At 43.1% G+C, this 17,095-nt stretch overlaps 1 protein-coding gene across 1 annotated transcript; it reads left to right on the forward strand.

Moving 5' to 3' along the window:
- The first annotated feature begins 14,786 nt into the window (after window positions 1-14,786).
- Window positions 14,787-15,740, forward strand: LOC128060498 (olfactory receptor 56A4). The gene has a single exon (XM_052652902.1). The coding sequence runs from the start codon at window positions 14,799-14,801 to the stop codon at window positions 15,738-15,740; it is 942 nt and encodes a 313-aa protein (XP_052508862.1). The 5' UTR covers window positions 14,787-14,798.
- Window positions 15,741-17,095: the final 1,355 nt, after the last annotated feature.

Here is a 17,095-nt window from a genome sequence, read left to right on the forward strand (position 1 = left end):
TCAGAGAGGCTGACTTGATTCTGGGAATTCTGAAACTCTAACCCAAACAAAATCCAAAGCAACCAACCAACCAATCCTGGAAGCTGAAACCAATTTCACTGCCAGAATGAAGAGTCATTGCTGAGGGATACTAATGAAAGGGGAAGGAACAAGTATCCCCCTTCACCCCCCACCGCCTCCACCTTCCAGTCTTACTCTGTTGCTCTCTGTACGTAAAAACTGAGAAGGATCCAGCTGACCCAGAGTCCTAGAGTCTAAACCCCAGTATCACAAGATGTTTCGATGGGAGGGTGTAGCTCTGAGTGACAAGAGGTAATTACTGGCCCAGCTCCAAATGTTTGAGTCTGAAAACTTAGGACCACATGAAGGACAGTTATACAGTCCCTGCAGTATAGGATACCACCTAGTGGACTGGAGAGAGAGTCAAGTCCTACGGGGCAGACAGGTGAAGAGATGTGACGTGATGCTCTAGGGGCAGGTTTCAGTTGTGAAAGAATTTAGTATTAAGCTGGTAACAGGAATGGAGATCCACTGCGCCACCCTATGGGGATAAAAGTAACTGCAAGTCAATGCTGATACGGGCTCCAGGGGCAGATTCTTCCAAAACCACACTCAGTCTGAAAGGAAAAATGACATCCATTTCTCTGCAAGATAGTGCTCTCAATACCCCCAGACCTGGCTCTCATTTTCTCAAGCCAGAGCCACAGATGTGATTCAGTATTTGTCATTTTTTAAAAAGGAATTCTTTGGTAGGCCTTCTTTCCATCTCACGGTTGCCCAAATAATTTTTTCCGCCATCATCTCCTACTGTTCCTTAGAAGACAGAAGGGCCGACTTCGACACCTCTGGCCCAATATGATACTAGGAATTACAATGTCCAGATATACTGATAATAATGATAGTAATACTAATGAAATTAAAAGCTCAAATATTTTGAATGCTTGCAATATTCCAGTTTTTAGGCATGATAATATTTAATTTTCATAAGAGTCTTCTGTAGATGATTAAGGTTAAGAGGACCACAGTTTCTCAGAATTGTCAAGCCCAGTGCAAGTGGTTCAAGGAAGGAGACACAGTGGTACCAAGACAGGCTTTGGGGTGAATCTCCATGTAGATAAAGAGAATGGAGGAACAGGGTAACTCAAAGGGCCTGGTCTTGAAGGGCAGACACAACCCAGCTGTAAAGTAATCATAGCATTGCAAAGGTACTTAGTAGAAATCTTTGAGCTCTGTCTTGAGTGGATAGAATGAAGTGACATAAACTAGAGGAGTTTTAAACTGGTGGAGTATAAATGTCCAAACTTCCAGTTATAAATAAGTATTGGAGGTGCAATGTGCAATGTGATGACTATAGTTAATACTGCTCTGTGTTGTAGCTGCTTAGAAAACGAATCCTAAAATTTCTCATCACAAGGAAAAATTGTTTTTCATTTTTTTGGCTATCTATATGAGATGTTGGATGTTGACTAAAATTTTGTAGTAATCATTTCACAGTATAGTAAGTCACGTCATTTCTGTGTGCCTTCAACTTATACAGTGCTATATGTCAATTATATCTCAATAAAATTGAGAGAAAAAATTAAATAAAATGGAGGGATATAGATATTTTTTTTTCAGTTTAAATGAGAAGGTCTGTGAAGAGTCACTTTGCTAACTGTGGTCCAGTTGTACTAGAAGGGGGTGTACTAAGAACAAGAGGAGAGGGAGAAAATTGATCTGTCAAGGCCACTCAGGTTAGTCACACTTACATGAGGAACACAGAGTCTTTTGAGAAAGATCTGAAACCACTGAACACTGCTCTCTAGGAACAGAGCAGATTTAAATCAAGATTCAGCGGCAAGAGAAAGCAACAAGTTTCCTGGAATTAAATTATCTGGAGGAAAGAGAGTCTATGATGGTGATCAATGTTCAAAACAAAGACCTAAACATTGTTGAGAGAGCAAAACTACATTTCCACGATCATAAAGTGGAGTTTGGGAGCCTCTTAGCACATAGCCATTTGATACTGTAGTGTGCTTCGGGGTGTACTCTGAGCATGCGGGTGTTAACCGTGAAAGGTACGACCTCAAAGGCGGACTGTGGGACATCAAGACTGTGCAGCCAGCGAGTCTAAACGGGATAGCCTTACTGCAAGGAGTCAAGAAAATCTTCATTGTTGACATGTCAACGGTGCCCCTCTGTGGCTACAAGTAGGAATAGCAATATTGGATTGAATTTGGTTCTCCACCTCTTCTCATTCTTAAAAGGAAACTGACAACTCTGAAAAATTCCTGGGATCTCCAACACTCAGCGGGAGGGCTAGGGTAGATTTGAGACAAAAATACTGTACTTCCTGCTCAGAAGCCTGTGGGGGAGGGGTTGAAAAATTAAAAAAATTAAATGATATAATAATTTACATTCTGGTTTCCTTTATTTCAGTGACTTTTTTTTTTTTTTTTTTTTTACTTTATTTTGCTTTACAATACTGTATTGGTTTTGCCATACATTGACATGAATCAGCCACGGGTGTACATGAGTTCCCAATCCTGAACCCCCTTCCCACCTCCCACCCTTTATCATCTCTCTGGATCATCCCCGCGCACCAGCCCCAAGCATCCTAAGAACAATATCAAATCAATCACATGAATCAGATATTCATGTTGCTGGTTTACATCTTGGCTGTCTCTGCCCACTGAAGTCAAATAAAAAATATGGAGACTGAGTTTGGAGGAAATAGAAAGGTGGCTTTAATTCTTAGTCTGCCAAGAGGGGAACAGGGTAGGCTCACGCCTCAAGAACTGTGCCCCCTCTCCGTGAGAAGTCTAGGGGCTTATAGAAGATGAGAGCTCACAGTCAAGAGTCCGTGATGAGGAACAAAGGTGTTAGGATCGTGTTTCCTTCTTGCATTGTTTCAAAACTAGTCATAGGCAGGCGTCAGAAACCCAGTTATTGCGTCTCGCAGTTCAGTAGCTCGGCAGCCTTCTTTCTGGTAGGCAAAACAGAAGAACTACAAGGGGAAATTAAAGGATGCTTGCTCCTTGGAAGAAAAAGTATGACAAACCTAGACAGTGTACTAAAAAGCAGAGACATCACTTTGCTGATAAAGATCTGCAGAGTCAAAGCTATGGTTTTCCCAGTAGTTATGTATGGATGTGAGAGCTGGACCGTAAAGAAAGCCAAGCACTGAAGAACTGATTCTTTCAAATTGTGGTGCTAGAGAAGGCTCTTGAGAGTCCCTTGGACAGCAAGAAGACCAAGCCAGTCAATCCTAATGGAAATCAACCATGAATATTTACTAGAGGGACTGATGCTGGAGCTGAAGCTCCAATAATTTGGCCACCTGATGTGATGAGCCAACTCATTGGAAAAGACTCTGATGCTGGGAAAGATTGAGGGCAGGAGGAGAAGGGGCAACAGAGGAAAAGATGGTTGCATGGCATCACTGACTCAATGGACATGAGTTAGAGAAGCTCTGGGAGATACTGTAGGACAAGGAAGCCTGGCGTGCTGCAGTTCATAGGGTCACAAGACTTAGCGCCTGAACAACAACAAAGGAAAGAGATATTAGGTACAAATGTAGCTCTGACAGACCCATGCTTCTGTCATATCTGGGTATTTTGCTTTATAAGCCCTTAGAGACTTTCACAGATCCTTCTGCATCTGACTTTCACACAGTGAGGCTTACCAGGTAGCTCAGTGATAAAGAATCCATCTGCCAATGCAGGAGACACAAGAGCTGTGGGTTTGATCCCTGGGTTGGGAAGATCCCCTGGAGAAGAATACACTCCAGTATTCTTGCTTGGAGAATCCCATGGACAGAGGAGCTCGGTGGGCTACAGTCCATGGGGTCACCGAGTGTTGGACACGACTGAATGAGTGAGCATGGTCGTGTCACACAATGAAGGGAGACAGTGTGCAGATTCTTGTGGGATATTTTAGGGGCCAATCTGGGAGGGATTTACATCATTTTCTTTACCATTGCGTTGGCCAGAATCTTCACATAAATCTAGCTGCCTAGAGGAGAGGCCAGGTGACTAAATATTTATTTCTTAAGAGAAATGATATGAGAGACTCTCACATGTAACACATACTTGACTCTTTCCAAGCGAGGCTACCCAAACTCTCATTTAGTCACTGAATGCAGCACAGAGTCCAAGTTCACCAGGAATGTGTGGTCATCTTCATCAGTCCTGATGTGGCTCCTCCTGGACCATCATCTTCCTTGTTTCATCACATATTTACCGGTGGAGCAGAAACTGGGTACTAGCCATTAAGAGTCTAAGTTGAAAGTGAAGCATGGGATACATTTCACAGGAACTTGTCAATGGTAATGCTGGAATGCTTTGGGGGCAGGCATCGCATCTTAATCTCCTGACAGTTGGGGAAGATCCCTAACTAGATACCAGTTATGTTCTTTGGGAGAGTATCTCCTGACCATTGTTTTCTATGTCCCCTTGTTCTTTTTTTGGGGGGTTGTCCCCAGTGACATTAAATGAATCAGGCATTGGAGCACGTGACTTCTTTTGGAGGTACTGTATTCGTAGCCTGTTCCCTGCTCATAAAATATTAGGGTCAACAACTATTTTAATTGTTTACCAAAAGCTTTCTCTAAAAGCCAAGCTCATTTATGGCAATTGTTTTCTAAATGTTGTTTGTTTTAGTTACTAAGTCTTGTCTGACTCTTTTACGACCCCATGGACTGTAGCCTACCAGGTTCCTCTGTCCATAGGATTTCCCAGGCAAAAATATGGGAGTGGGTAGCCAATTCCTTCTCCAGGGGATCTTCCTGACCCAGGGATCAAGCCAGCGTCTCCTGCACCGCAGGCAGATTCTTTACCACTGAGTCACTGGGGAAGCCTATATAGGGAAGTGTATATGCTGGGTTGCTAAGTTGTGTCTGACTCTGTAGCCCACCAGGTTTCTCTGTCTATGGATTCTCCAGGCAAGAATACTGGAGTGGGTGGCCACATCCTCCTCCAGGGGGTCTTCCCAACCCAAGGATGGAACTCAGGTCTCCTGCACTGCGGGCAAGTTCTTTACCCACTGAGCCACCAGGGAATCCCAAGAAAACTGGAATGGGTAGCCTATGACTTCTCTGGGGGAACTTCCCAACCCAGGAATTGAACCGGGGTCTCCTGCATTGCAGGCGGGTTCTTTACCAGCTGAGCTACCCAGGGAAGCCCTCTGATATGTTAGTACTAGGTCAATTCCAGATGCTAGAATCACACTGTAATGTAAGCACCTGACAGGTAGCTTTTTTGATTATAATGTAAGTGCCTGACATTAGGCTTTTGATTGCTGAGGCATATGCTTTAAAAATATTCATCTCCTTCAAATAAAACTAAAATAAGATATTATCTCAGAGTGGTCAGAATGGCTATTATCAAAAATTTACAAACAATCAGTGCTGGAGAGGGTGTGGAGAAAAGGAAACCCTTCTATACTGTTGATAGGAATATAAATTGGTATAGCCTTTATGGAGATTATGTTATAAGCTGAATATAGAACAACCATATGATTACCAAGGGGGAACGTGGGGGTAGGGATAAATTGGGAGATTGGGATTGAGATAGGAGATAGAGGGGCTCCAAGTTGGACATTTACAATCAGCCAGCCTCCTTTTGCATTTCCTGGGGCAACAGATAGGTGGGCTCCAGTTGAGAAATTTACAATGAGCAAGCCTCTCATTTGTTCTCCAAAATGGAAGTAACACAGAAACAGAGTAAATAGCCAGTCTTTGTCTCCTGTAAACACGTCAAGGGAACAATCAAGGCAAGGACAAAGACAGGCAAAAACTGTCTGAGTAAAGGACTGAGGGATCTCCCCTTCCTCCTCTTTTGGGACAAGGGAGACACTATACATGTGCAGAAAGGCTCCCTGGAGTCAAAAGTCAGAGAATAATTCCAGACCATAATGAGTCTTCCTCTTCCCAGAAGCCTTCACTTTGAGATCCATCTTGGTAAAGGTGTGCATGCACACCCCAGGGGAGGGTCCTAAAACAGATTAACAGGGGCGGGGGGCAAAGCAAGATGGTTGGCCTGAGAGAGGACCAAGACCCAGAAAGCTGCCCCCTTATATGGGATTTAAACTTCTCAAAGGGGCGACTCTCTCTCTGAGCTCACCTGTGCCCCTTTCTGCAAGTACTTTTCAATGAACTTTTTACTTTACTCTTTAGCTTCTGCCTCCTCTCCTGAATTTGTTCTTGATGACGCAGGCAAAGACTAGGGATCCTGGCTCTAACTGCTGGCCCCATGTGGTTCAGTGATTAGGACTCCTGGTCTGGGAAACTAAGACCTTGCTTCTAACTACTGCTTGCTGCTGCTTGTTATAAGCTGATGTTCACTGCTGTGCACATCTGAAATCAGGGTTGACATATACACAGTACTATATGTAAAATGGGCTTCCCTGGTGGTCAGATGGTAAAGAATCTCTCTGTAATGTGGGAGACCTGGGTTGGGAAGATCCCCTGGAGGAGGGCGTGGCAACCCACTCCAGTATTCTTCCCTGGAGAATCCCATGGACAAGGAGCCTGGTGAGCTACAGTCCACGGGGTCGCAAAGAGTCAGACAGGACTGAGCGGCTAAACACCACATATGTAAAATACACAACTTAAACGATCTACTAGAGCACAGGGAAATCTACTCAATACTCTGTGATGACCAATATGGGAAAAACAATTAAAAAAAAGTGGATATATGTATATGTATATATATATATATATATATGACTAATTCACTTTGCTGCACAGCAGAAACTAACACAGCATTGTAAATCACCTATGTATACTCCAAACAAACAAAAAACAAAACAAAAACATTCATCTCAAATAAACATATCACCAGTGACATGACTAGGTAAAGAACCAGGATACCAGCCTGTGAAAGTTTAGAAAGCTCTGGTCCTGTAAATACATGGTCTGCTGATTATCCCTGCTTTCCTTTTCTTGTACTTTAATTCTCTCTCTTCTGTTTTAAATTCACCAATAAAGAGTTAAACTGAAAACCTTGGGACCTCACCCTTGGCCCCAATAAAAGCAGAACCTCAGGTCCATTCTCTGTCTCTCCCTCTTCAGTGCCCCTGACCTTCTTGTGTGGCTCAGGTATGCTCTTTACCCTATAGGACGTGTGAGCAATAAACCTTGTTTTCCCAAAGTTTCTTGATGTTTGTGGCTGAGGGGTATCTCGTAATCATAGTAAGAACTACAAGGACTGATTCAGCCTCAGCATTGGCTCTGGTTGGGAAAATATCTCTGGGGGTTTCCTGCAAGGAATAGGAACCCATAATTCCAGAAATGTGGGTTTGATCCCTGAGTTGGGAAGATCTCCTGGAGAAGGAACTGGCAACTGACTCCCAAGAATGCCTGGGAAATCCCATGGACAGAAGAGCCTGGCAGACTGCAGTCCATGAGATTGCAAAGAGTCAGCCACCACTTAGCAATTGAACACACATCCCAGACATTTTTAGCCAGCAGCATCACAAAACACATAAGAATTTTCTTTGGCATAATGTAACACTTTTCTTTCTTTTCTTTATTTCCTTTTCCCCTATGATGCTCCTTTTCTGCATAATTGTGTCTATCTAAGACTACCAGTGTTCTTGCCTGGAGAATCCCAGGGATGGGGGAGCCTGGTGGGCTGTCATCTCTGGGGTTGCACAGAGTTGGACACTACTGAAGCGACTTAGCAGCAGCAAGACTATCAGTCTTGAGAGGACAGCTATCCACATCATCTAGTCTCTTCTCAGTGGTGGTTTCTATGAGTCTTTGCTACTCAGTTCAGTTCAGTTGCTCAGTCATGTCTGACTTTTTGCAACCCCATGGACCATAGCATGCCACACTTCCCTGTCTTTCACCAACTCCTGGAGCTTACTCAGACTCATGTCCATAGAGTCTGTGATGTCATCCAACCATCTCATCCTCTGTCATTCCCTTCTTCACCTTCAATCTTTCCCAGCACCAGGGTCTTTTCCAATGAGTCAGTTCTTCACATCAGGTGGCCAAAGTATTGGAGTTTCAGCTTCAGCATCAGTCCTTCCAATGACTATTCAGGACTGATTTCCTGTAGGATTGACCGGTTTGAGCTCCTTGCAGTCTAAGGGACTCTCAAGAGTCTTTTCCAACACCACAGTTCAAAAGCATCAGGATAACTTGGCAGCTGCCAAAACAAAAAGTGAAGAGCCTCTTGATGAAAGTGAAAGAGGAGAGTGAAAAAGCTGGCTTAAAACTCAATATTCAGAAAATTAAGATCATGGCATCTGGCCCCATCACTTCCTGGCAGATAGATGGGGAAACAGTGGAAACAGTGACAGACTTTATTTTTTTTGGGCTCCAAAGTCACTGCAGATGTTGACTGCGGCCATGAAATTGAAAGATGCTTGCACCTTGGAAGAAAAGTTATGACCAACCTAGACAGTATATTAACAAGCAGAGACATTACTTTGCTAACAAAGGTCCGTCTAGTCAAGGCTATGGTTTTTCCAGTAGTCACGTATGGATGTGAGAGTTGGACTATAAAAAAAGATGAGTGCCAAAGAATTGATGCTTTTGAACTGTGTAGTTGGAGAAGACTCTTGAGAGTCCTTTGGACTGCAAGGAGATCCAACCAGTCCATCCTACAGGAAATCAGTCCTGAATATTCATTGGAAGGACTGATGCTGAAGCTGGAACTCCAATATTTTGATCCCCTCATGTGAAGAACTGACTCATTTGAAAAGACCCAAATGCTGGGAAAGATTGAAGGTGGGAGGAGAAGGGAATGACAGAGGATGAGATGGTTGGATGGCATCATCGACTCAATGGACATGAGTTCGAGCAAGCTCAGGAGTTGGTGATGGACAGGGAAACCTGGTGTGCTGCAGTCCATGGGGTCGCAAAGAGTTGGACATGACTAAGCGACGGAACTGAACTGAAGTGAACTGAGCTATCATTTATATATATTGATGACCAAGCAAAAATCCAACTGTGGCATGAGAAAGGTGAGACGTGGTAGGAGAATCTTTGGAAATTTCTATGGCTCTTCTGGTCTCTCTGAGACACTGTCTACCCTACACCCTGATCTACCTCTTGTTTGATTCTTCCAGATGATTTATTAAGTAATTCTCCATGTTTTATTTTAGACATAAGAGAGAGAAGCAGAGGGACACACTTAGATCCCTTCCATGGTTTTCTTCTCATCCCTATCACCTGTATTAGGAAGGAAGAGAAGGCACTGGGTGGAGCATAGGTAAGCTGCGTGCCAGGGATAGAAGTCCAATGGATGTGGTACAGAGATCCGAATCCCTCCCCAGACCCAGCCCCCAGCTCAGGACCATCTAAATGTTCTCCTGAGACCTTCCTTGCCACTCTGCCATGGTGACCTCAGGAGTTCAACATTTAATTAAAACAAATGATGATTTTCTGCTCAGTCTTTGAGTTCATGTAGTTTGTTGTCTGTCAGGAGACACTGTTGTTGGGACCTAACTGGGAAGGGGAACTAGAGGTGTTTATATCTAGGGAAGACAGACCTTGATGGATTTCCTCAACAAAGTCACTGAATTTGTTGCATTTACTTGGATGTTTATAATAGAATTAAGAACTGTGTCCTGTTTGAATTATAGGCTGAGAGTTTCCAAAGACCTATGATCACTCCTGTAAAAGTAAGTATTGATTTGTCTGCAGACTCAGCCAAAAGAGGAATATTTATGGGTCCATGTATCTTGTTTCCTCACGGGTGAGGTGGGTGCAGGCTCTCTGACTTCCTAGGTACGTTGATTACTTGAAAGAAGTCTGAGGAGCTCTATACTACATTATCCAGCTGACTAGTATTAGCTAGAAGACATTCTTGAGACTATAACTTTTCATTTATTTTTCCTGCTGTAGGGTAAATTCTGCCTTACTTAGAATCATAAACTTTGATTTTCTTCTGCACCAGTCTTTTTTCCTCAATTAAATGGATCGCATACTTTACCAAATAATAAACACAATATAGTGATCACCATGTCTCATTTTTCCTGCTCTTCACTGAGTGATGGAATGATCATTGTCCCATATACCCCTGAGAAAGAACCTCCTGACACTCACTTTTTTCTAAAGAGACTTGAATTTTAATGTTTGGAAATCACCTTTATTATCCTGCCTAGGCTATGGTTAGCTATATGAATTGGGTAGATAATTTAAACCTGCCATATTTTAGTTTCGTTTTCTCACAAACATGGACAAAATCAAATTTTTAACTGTGTGATTTTGTAAATTCAATTGTATACATAAAAACATTAACTACAATCATTCAATAGCTTTGTTATGTTTCCTTACTAAACTCCTGTCTTCTTCTTTCCTTCTCTCCCTTCCCTTTTTTCCTATCTTCCTCTCCTCTTTTTCTCTGCTCCTTTTTTTTCCTTCTGCCCTGATATCTCCTTCTCCAGCAGTTGTGTGTAGGAGAGTGTGAGACCTAGAACCAGACTCCACCTGGACTCCTCTCTCTGATTCTTGTGCACAAGGTCCCAAAGATCCTACATTTAGCCTGAGTGTCCCTATCCTAAGAAGCATTTGAAGACCTTCACAGGAGAGGCTATTTTTAGGCCTGATTTTCAGTTCAGAGTGGTGGCTGTATTGGTGGCAATCCCTCTTGTTTTCCCAAGAAAGCAATGCTAAGTGTTGCTCTGTATAAGATGTGTATTGTTAACAGTAGCATTTCCTACAACCACAGTGATGGTTCAGACAAAGAATAGTCATGAAGGTGAAATCTTGGACATGAGTCCATCCACTTGTAAAGAGGGCCACTCCCAGGTATTTGCTTGGATCCAAACCACTGATCCTCCCATTGCATGAGATGGGACACTTGGAAAGTGCTTCCTGGCCCCCACAGTTGCCTGTGGTCCATGCTCCTCTGAGATCCCTGCTCTTTTGATCACTGGGGGTATTCCTCTGTCACCTCCCTACACAGACTTACAGTTGCTGAGGGTAATTTATTCTGTCTTTCTCCACAGGTGCAACTATAGAAATTTTTTTCTGAGAAGGTTCTCATCCCTCAGTTTTCTTACACTTCTTTTCTTGGGTTTTTTTTTTTTTTTCTTTATTCAGACTCCCCAAGAGCTTTTGATCTCTTTCTCTCTCACTTCGCTCACAGTGCTGAATTAATCTACTCTATTGGGAAATAGACCACAGGGCCTTGGGGTACAGGTGTCTGACAAGGGCACCAACCCCTGTGAGTAATGGGGATGGAAGGGGCACAGTGAAGCCAGAGCCCATAAAATCAGCCTCTAGAGCCTTTGGAAGGCCCAGTTCAGGTACTTTCCCCAACAACCAGAAGGAGCAGCAGTGCAAAGTTCTGGAGGTGGTAAGTCCCAGCTGGGGCCAGGAAAATTGTGAAGAAGGAGGCAATGAAGAAAGGAGGTGAGTACAGGAATAAAAAGGAGATGGAATGCTTTCAAGAGGGCCTAGTACAGATGTTGATCCTGTGAAGATACTTAGATCCTTTGGCCATATAAACCTTGTATAAGGTTTATGGGCTTCAAACAACTCTAGGCTCAAAGCCCTTCACCCATATCATGGCTGGGAGACTAAGGCTGTGCGCCTGGCTGGATCAGAATCTTTCTTTCCGACCTAGTCTAAATCCATCTGTGAGCCAAGATGATCATTCCTTTTTCTAGGCAGCCATTTCTGGGCTTGGATATTCTATTATCAGTTCAGTTCAGTTCAGTCGCTCAGTCGTGTCCGACTCTTTGTGACCCCATGAATTGCAGCACGCCAGGCCTCCCTGTCCATCACCAATTCCCGGAGTTCACTCAGACTCACGTCCATCGAGTCAGTGATGCCATCCAGCCATCTCATCCTCTGTCATCCCCTTTTCCTCTTACCCCCAATCCCTCCCAGCATCAGAGTCTTTTCCAGTGAGTCAGCTCTTCGCATGAGATGTCCAAAGTACTGGAGTTTCAGCTTCAGCATCATTCCCTCCAAAGAAATCCCAGGCCTGATCTCCTTCAGAATGGACTGATACATTCTATTATATTTTTGGTTATTTAAGAGTTATCTGACCTTTCCAGATCCAATATATCATGGTGAGAGAACACGTTTTCTTTGTCAGTACCTGGAACAAAGAATCATAGCAGCCACTCCTTTATAAACATCAGCCTGTGAGTAAAAACTAATGGAATTGGAGTATTGGCGATCAAATCTATGCCCCAGATGGCCAACAAGTCCTCACTTCTTAGAATAAGAGGCTTTACTTTCAATGAGGAGAATACATATATAGAGAAAAAAAAAAATGGTTCCGGTTATTAAGGAATTTAAGAGAGACTATAAGATGGAGCTGAAAGTATATTGCTATACTATATCAGTGTTATTGGAGGTCTGAAAGGGACATTTCTTTCCCGTGTCACTTAAAAGACTTTTGATCATGTTCTTATCTCCAGTCTCCCTGCATCTCGTCTTTTCTTACACCAAATTCAAGAGTCCTCCTCATCCCTCTAATACATCCTTTTTTCTCCACCTACATGCCTGTGTTCAGATCTTGATCACTTTTCCTCTGAACTATTTGGGACTCTGCAAGTATCCTTTGTCTCGTCTGCAGCATGGCACTTCCCTGTGTGAAATTCTCTGTTGATTCCTTAGGATGTACCTGACAATGCCTACTGCCAGGTGGGCTGTGAATGGCTGCATATGCTCCTTCATGCCTGTAAAGTTTGTCTCCTGACACTCTTCTCCCCCATCTCCTCTCCCCAAAGAAATTGGGATCTACCAGCCCATTAAACCGTATCATTATTTATTACTGAGCACCCACCTAGGCAGACCTTTCTTCTCTTGCCATTACCTATAAGAGTGACCCTCTCCTCTCCCCAGGTGAATGTTATCCCTTTTTGTTTCCTATTCTGATGCTCTTAGCTTGTCATATCCCTGGGCTAACAGAATCTCAGGAAATGATCCTTTTTGTCCCCACAACAACACTGAAGCTAAATATCATTTATCTGTTTTATAAATGAGAAAACTATGTACCAAAGAGTTTAAATAGCTGTCAGGGTGGTACAATGAGTATAAAAGCCAGAATTGGAATTCATTTCCATCTAAGGTCCACATTTCAAGCATAACACATTGTTTCATTCATCTGTACTTCTGTCTCTTTCCAGTTGTTTGTAAGATCATCTTTACTAGAGCCACAACCATACTGCATTGTAAGTATTGATAGGTTAATTTTCCTCTATTAGTTAAGCTCTCAGAAGATAACTGTTTTTCCTTAATCCATGTTATACATTTGTATGCTTTACGATAAAACTGAGTACTGAGAATGCACTGACTCTTTTCTCATTTGCTCAAATAGATCAAGCCACTCTGAGGATTCAGAACTTGAAGTAACTGGAAAGGAGAAGCCTTTTCAGGAAAGGTGAATATGTTTACTATTCTTATTTCTCCGATTCACATAGGGTAATTTTCTTAATCACAAATGGGAATACAGGACAGAGTTGATACATACTTATTGCTGTTTTAATCCCAGAATCCTTGGTTTGTCTTAAAAGCCTTACAATCAGTAGAAATTGTGTGTGTGTGTATGGGTTATATTGATAAAATCTGCATTTGGGAAGTCTGAGACATTCAAAGTGAAAGTCCTTTTTCCAATTCTTATCTGACAGCAAAAGTCTGATACTTCCTTGCACCCACTTCACCCTCCTGCAGGAGACTTGTCAGACAGTACTCATAAGCATCATTAAGAACCTTAGCTCTGTTGACTATATACCGCCTGGGCTCCCGCCTTCATCCTGCCGTGATTCTCTGGCTCTTTCCTGTTCTTTGACTGGTGCGTCCATTGTTGTCATCCTTCTTAGTACTTGGTTCACCCTGATCTCTGTTTAGCAGTGAGGGGGATAAGACAGTACCCAATCCAAGAAACAAATGGAATCAAAGCAGGTGAGTTTACAGAACAGATTCCAAATGCTGGGATCATTGGGTCCGGCCACAAGAAATCACAGATAATTTTGCTAACCAGGTATATGAATTCCTATTGAAGTTCATATGCCTAAAACTCACTCTCTAACTAGTTTTCTATTTTATTTTTGGTAACCTCCTGGTATGCCTCAATACTGACAACCTCCTGGTATCCCTCAATACTGACTGTCTCTGTCACTAGGATAGGAAATTCACAGTCTTTTCTAAAGGACTCAAACCAAAGAAAGCACTCTTCCAATTTCACAAAGAGAAATAGCAGCAAATAATCCAGTAAGAGAATGATAAACATTATGCCTTGAAATAAAATCCTCTTTGAGGTTGGAAGAACATATTCTTCTTGGGTGAGGTCAAGGAATATTTACCTCTAATCTTTTATGAAAATAAGGAATCCTGAAGTCAGTCCCTGTCCAATTGTACAGAAATGGCTGGGCTTTTCTAAGACTTCCATGTGGTCAGCTGAACACAGCCCTCTGTGTAGCTGTCCCTTTTAAACTCTGAGGGAAGGAAAGCCTTAATTAAACTGTGCTTACTGAGGCTAAATATTGTGAAAGAGCTCTAGAGTCAAATTCCTTGGTTCTCAGTCATGGCTTCACATACTAACTTTTTAATTCTGATCAAAATATCTTGCTCCCCTTTATCTGTACACTTTCATTATCTGCAAAGTTAGAATAACAATATTAATTACATTTAAGTGCTTTTAAAAGGATGATATGAGTTAATGAATATAAACATTCAGCATAATATAGCATAAAGTTTGTTCAGGTAAATATCAGCAATGATTGGCGATGGTTTGAAAACTTCGTTGGGACAGGTTAAGAGCATATCTAGAATGCATACTTTCTGTGGTAATATATTCTGTCGTATATTTTAAGGACTGTGTGTTTTCAGCGTGATCAGAAAACATTACATGATATCACCCAGCAACTACTCCTCTCCCCCAGTCTCCGAATTCCTCCTCATCTGCTTCCCTAACTACCAGAGCTGGCAGCACTGGCTGTCCCTGCCCCTCAGTCTCCTCTTCCTCCTGGCCATGGGGGCCAATGCCACCCTCCTGATCACCATCCGGCTGGAGGCCTCTCTGCACGAGCCCATGTACTACCTGCTCAGCCTCCTCTCTCTGCTGGACATGGTGCTCTGTCTCACCGTCATCCCCAAGGTCCTGGCCATCTTCTGGTTTGACCTCAGGTCCATCAGCTTCTCAGCCTGCTTCCTCCAGATGTTCATCATGAATTGCTTCCTTGCCATGGAGTCCTGCACATTCATGGTCATGGCCTATGACCGCTATGTGGCCATCTGCCACCCACTACGGTACCCCTCCATCATCACTGATCAATTCGTAGCTAGGGCTGCCATCTTTGTAGTGGCCCGGAATGGCCTCTTTTTTCTCCCTGTTCCAATCCTTTCCGCCAGACTCAGATACTGTGCGGAGAACATCATCAAGAACTGCATCTGCACTAACCTGTCTGTGTCCAAACTCTCCTGTGATGACATCACCTTCAATCGGCTCTACCAGTTTGTGGCAGGCTGGACCCTACTGGGCTCTGACCTCATCCTTATCATTCTCTCCTACTCTTGTATCCTGAAAGCTGTGCTAAGGATTAAAGCTGAGGGAGCTGCTGCCAAGGCCCTGAGCACCTGCGGTTCCCACTTCATCCTCATCCTCTTCTTCAGCACAGTCCTGCTGGTGCTGGTCATCACTAACCTGGCCAGGAAGAGGATTCCCCCCGATGTCCCCATCCTGCTCAACATCCTGCACCACCTCATCCCCCCAGCTCTGAACCCCATTGTTTATGGTGTGAGAACCAAGGAGATCAAGCAGGGAATCCAGAAACTGCTCAAGAGGTTGTAAGGGGTAAAAAGAATCAGACCCAACTCCTGAAACTGTTAAAGAAAGTCAGGAATTATTTGTATACTGGAAAGGGAATTTCACTTTTTAATCCTGAAATGAATTCTGATTTTTCTTTGCCTTAATATCTTAGATAAGAATGAAAACATTCCTCCATTAATCTTTGTTTCCTGTTGCTTCAAAGGAATTCTTTCTTTGTTACATATTTTGGGGAATTTTTCTTGGCAGAATCTTTAAATGAGAGGCATGGCAAGCCTAGTCAATGGCGTAGGATTAGATTAGGAGTGTTTGACCACTTAAGACACAGAATATACATGATAACTTTAAAAAGATCTGCCTGTCCCCTGATTTACAAAGGATGTGGAAGCCTTCCTTCCCTGTCTCCAGTTTCAGCCTGACAGAGCCCCACACGACTTGTGCATTGTGAAGGGTGGATTGGGCTGGACTACAGACGTTACTCTGACTCTCAGCATCGAGCGCTTTGCCCTGAGCATTCCTGACATTCCTCTCTGGCACCTGTGGCAGAGGTGACATCTTCCGGCTCCTCAGATCATTTCAGACCTGATAAAATTTTCCATCTGTGCAACACCTCCATATATATATATATATATATATATATATATTTACCATCACTTTGCAGAATGAGTAAGTATGAACATTCTGCATGTTATTGTCATTTAGTCACTAAGTCAACTCTGACTCTTTGCAGCCCTATGAACTGTAACCCGCCAGACTCCTCTGTCCACGGAATTTCCCAGACAAGAATACTGGAGTGGGTTGCTATTTCCTTCACCAGGAGATCTTCCCAACTCAAGGATAGAACCTGTGTCTCCTGCATTGCAGGTGATTGTTTACCACTGAGCCATCAGGGAAGCCCACTTTGCATGTACATACATTAAATTATATAGACATTAAGTGAGTGGTTAATTATTACCATTTTCCTAAGCACACTGCTTCCTGCTGCACTCTGAATAGGAGGAAAATCGTTATCATACATCCCATCTACCTTGGGGTAGAAGACATCCATACCACTGTAGTGCTCCTCTGTCCCTACAGTCATTTCTACCATGAGTTTATTCTCTTGAGAAAATTTTACTTACATGAAGGCTCAAACCACTGGGCCCCAAAACGTTGAATGCCACTTAAAACTATGAATTGAGCATACTATATTCATATCCATTTCAGTCTGAATACGCCGTGAGGTTCCTACAAGCATATCTTCTCAAATTCCAAGAGGCTGTCTCCGGTGATAAGCGGCGGTGGTGCCACTCCAGTGCTCATAGCTTTTGAAGCTCTCTGGCTCCTAGCATTGCTTGGTTGCCCCAGTTCTCTCCACTTTCCCATCTGGTATAGTCAAG

The sequence above is a fragment of the Budorcas taxicolor genome, chromosome 15, assembly GCF_023091745.1.
Source record: "Budorcas taxicolor isolate Tak-1 chromosome 15, Takin1.1, whole genome shotgun sequence".
NCBI classification, from domain to species: domain Eukaryota; kingdom Metazoa; phylum Chordata; class Mammalia; order Artiodactyla; family Bovidae; genus Budorcas; species Budorcas taxicolor.

Bases quoted from the DNA above. Each gene is read 5' to 3' on its own strand.
- LOC128060498 (XM_052652902.1), top strand. From the start codon at position 14,799: ATGATATCACCCAGCAACTACTCCTCTCCCCCAGTCTCCGAATTCCTC.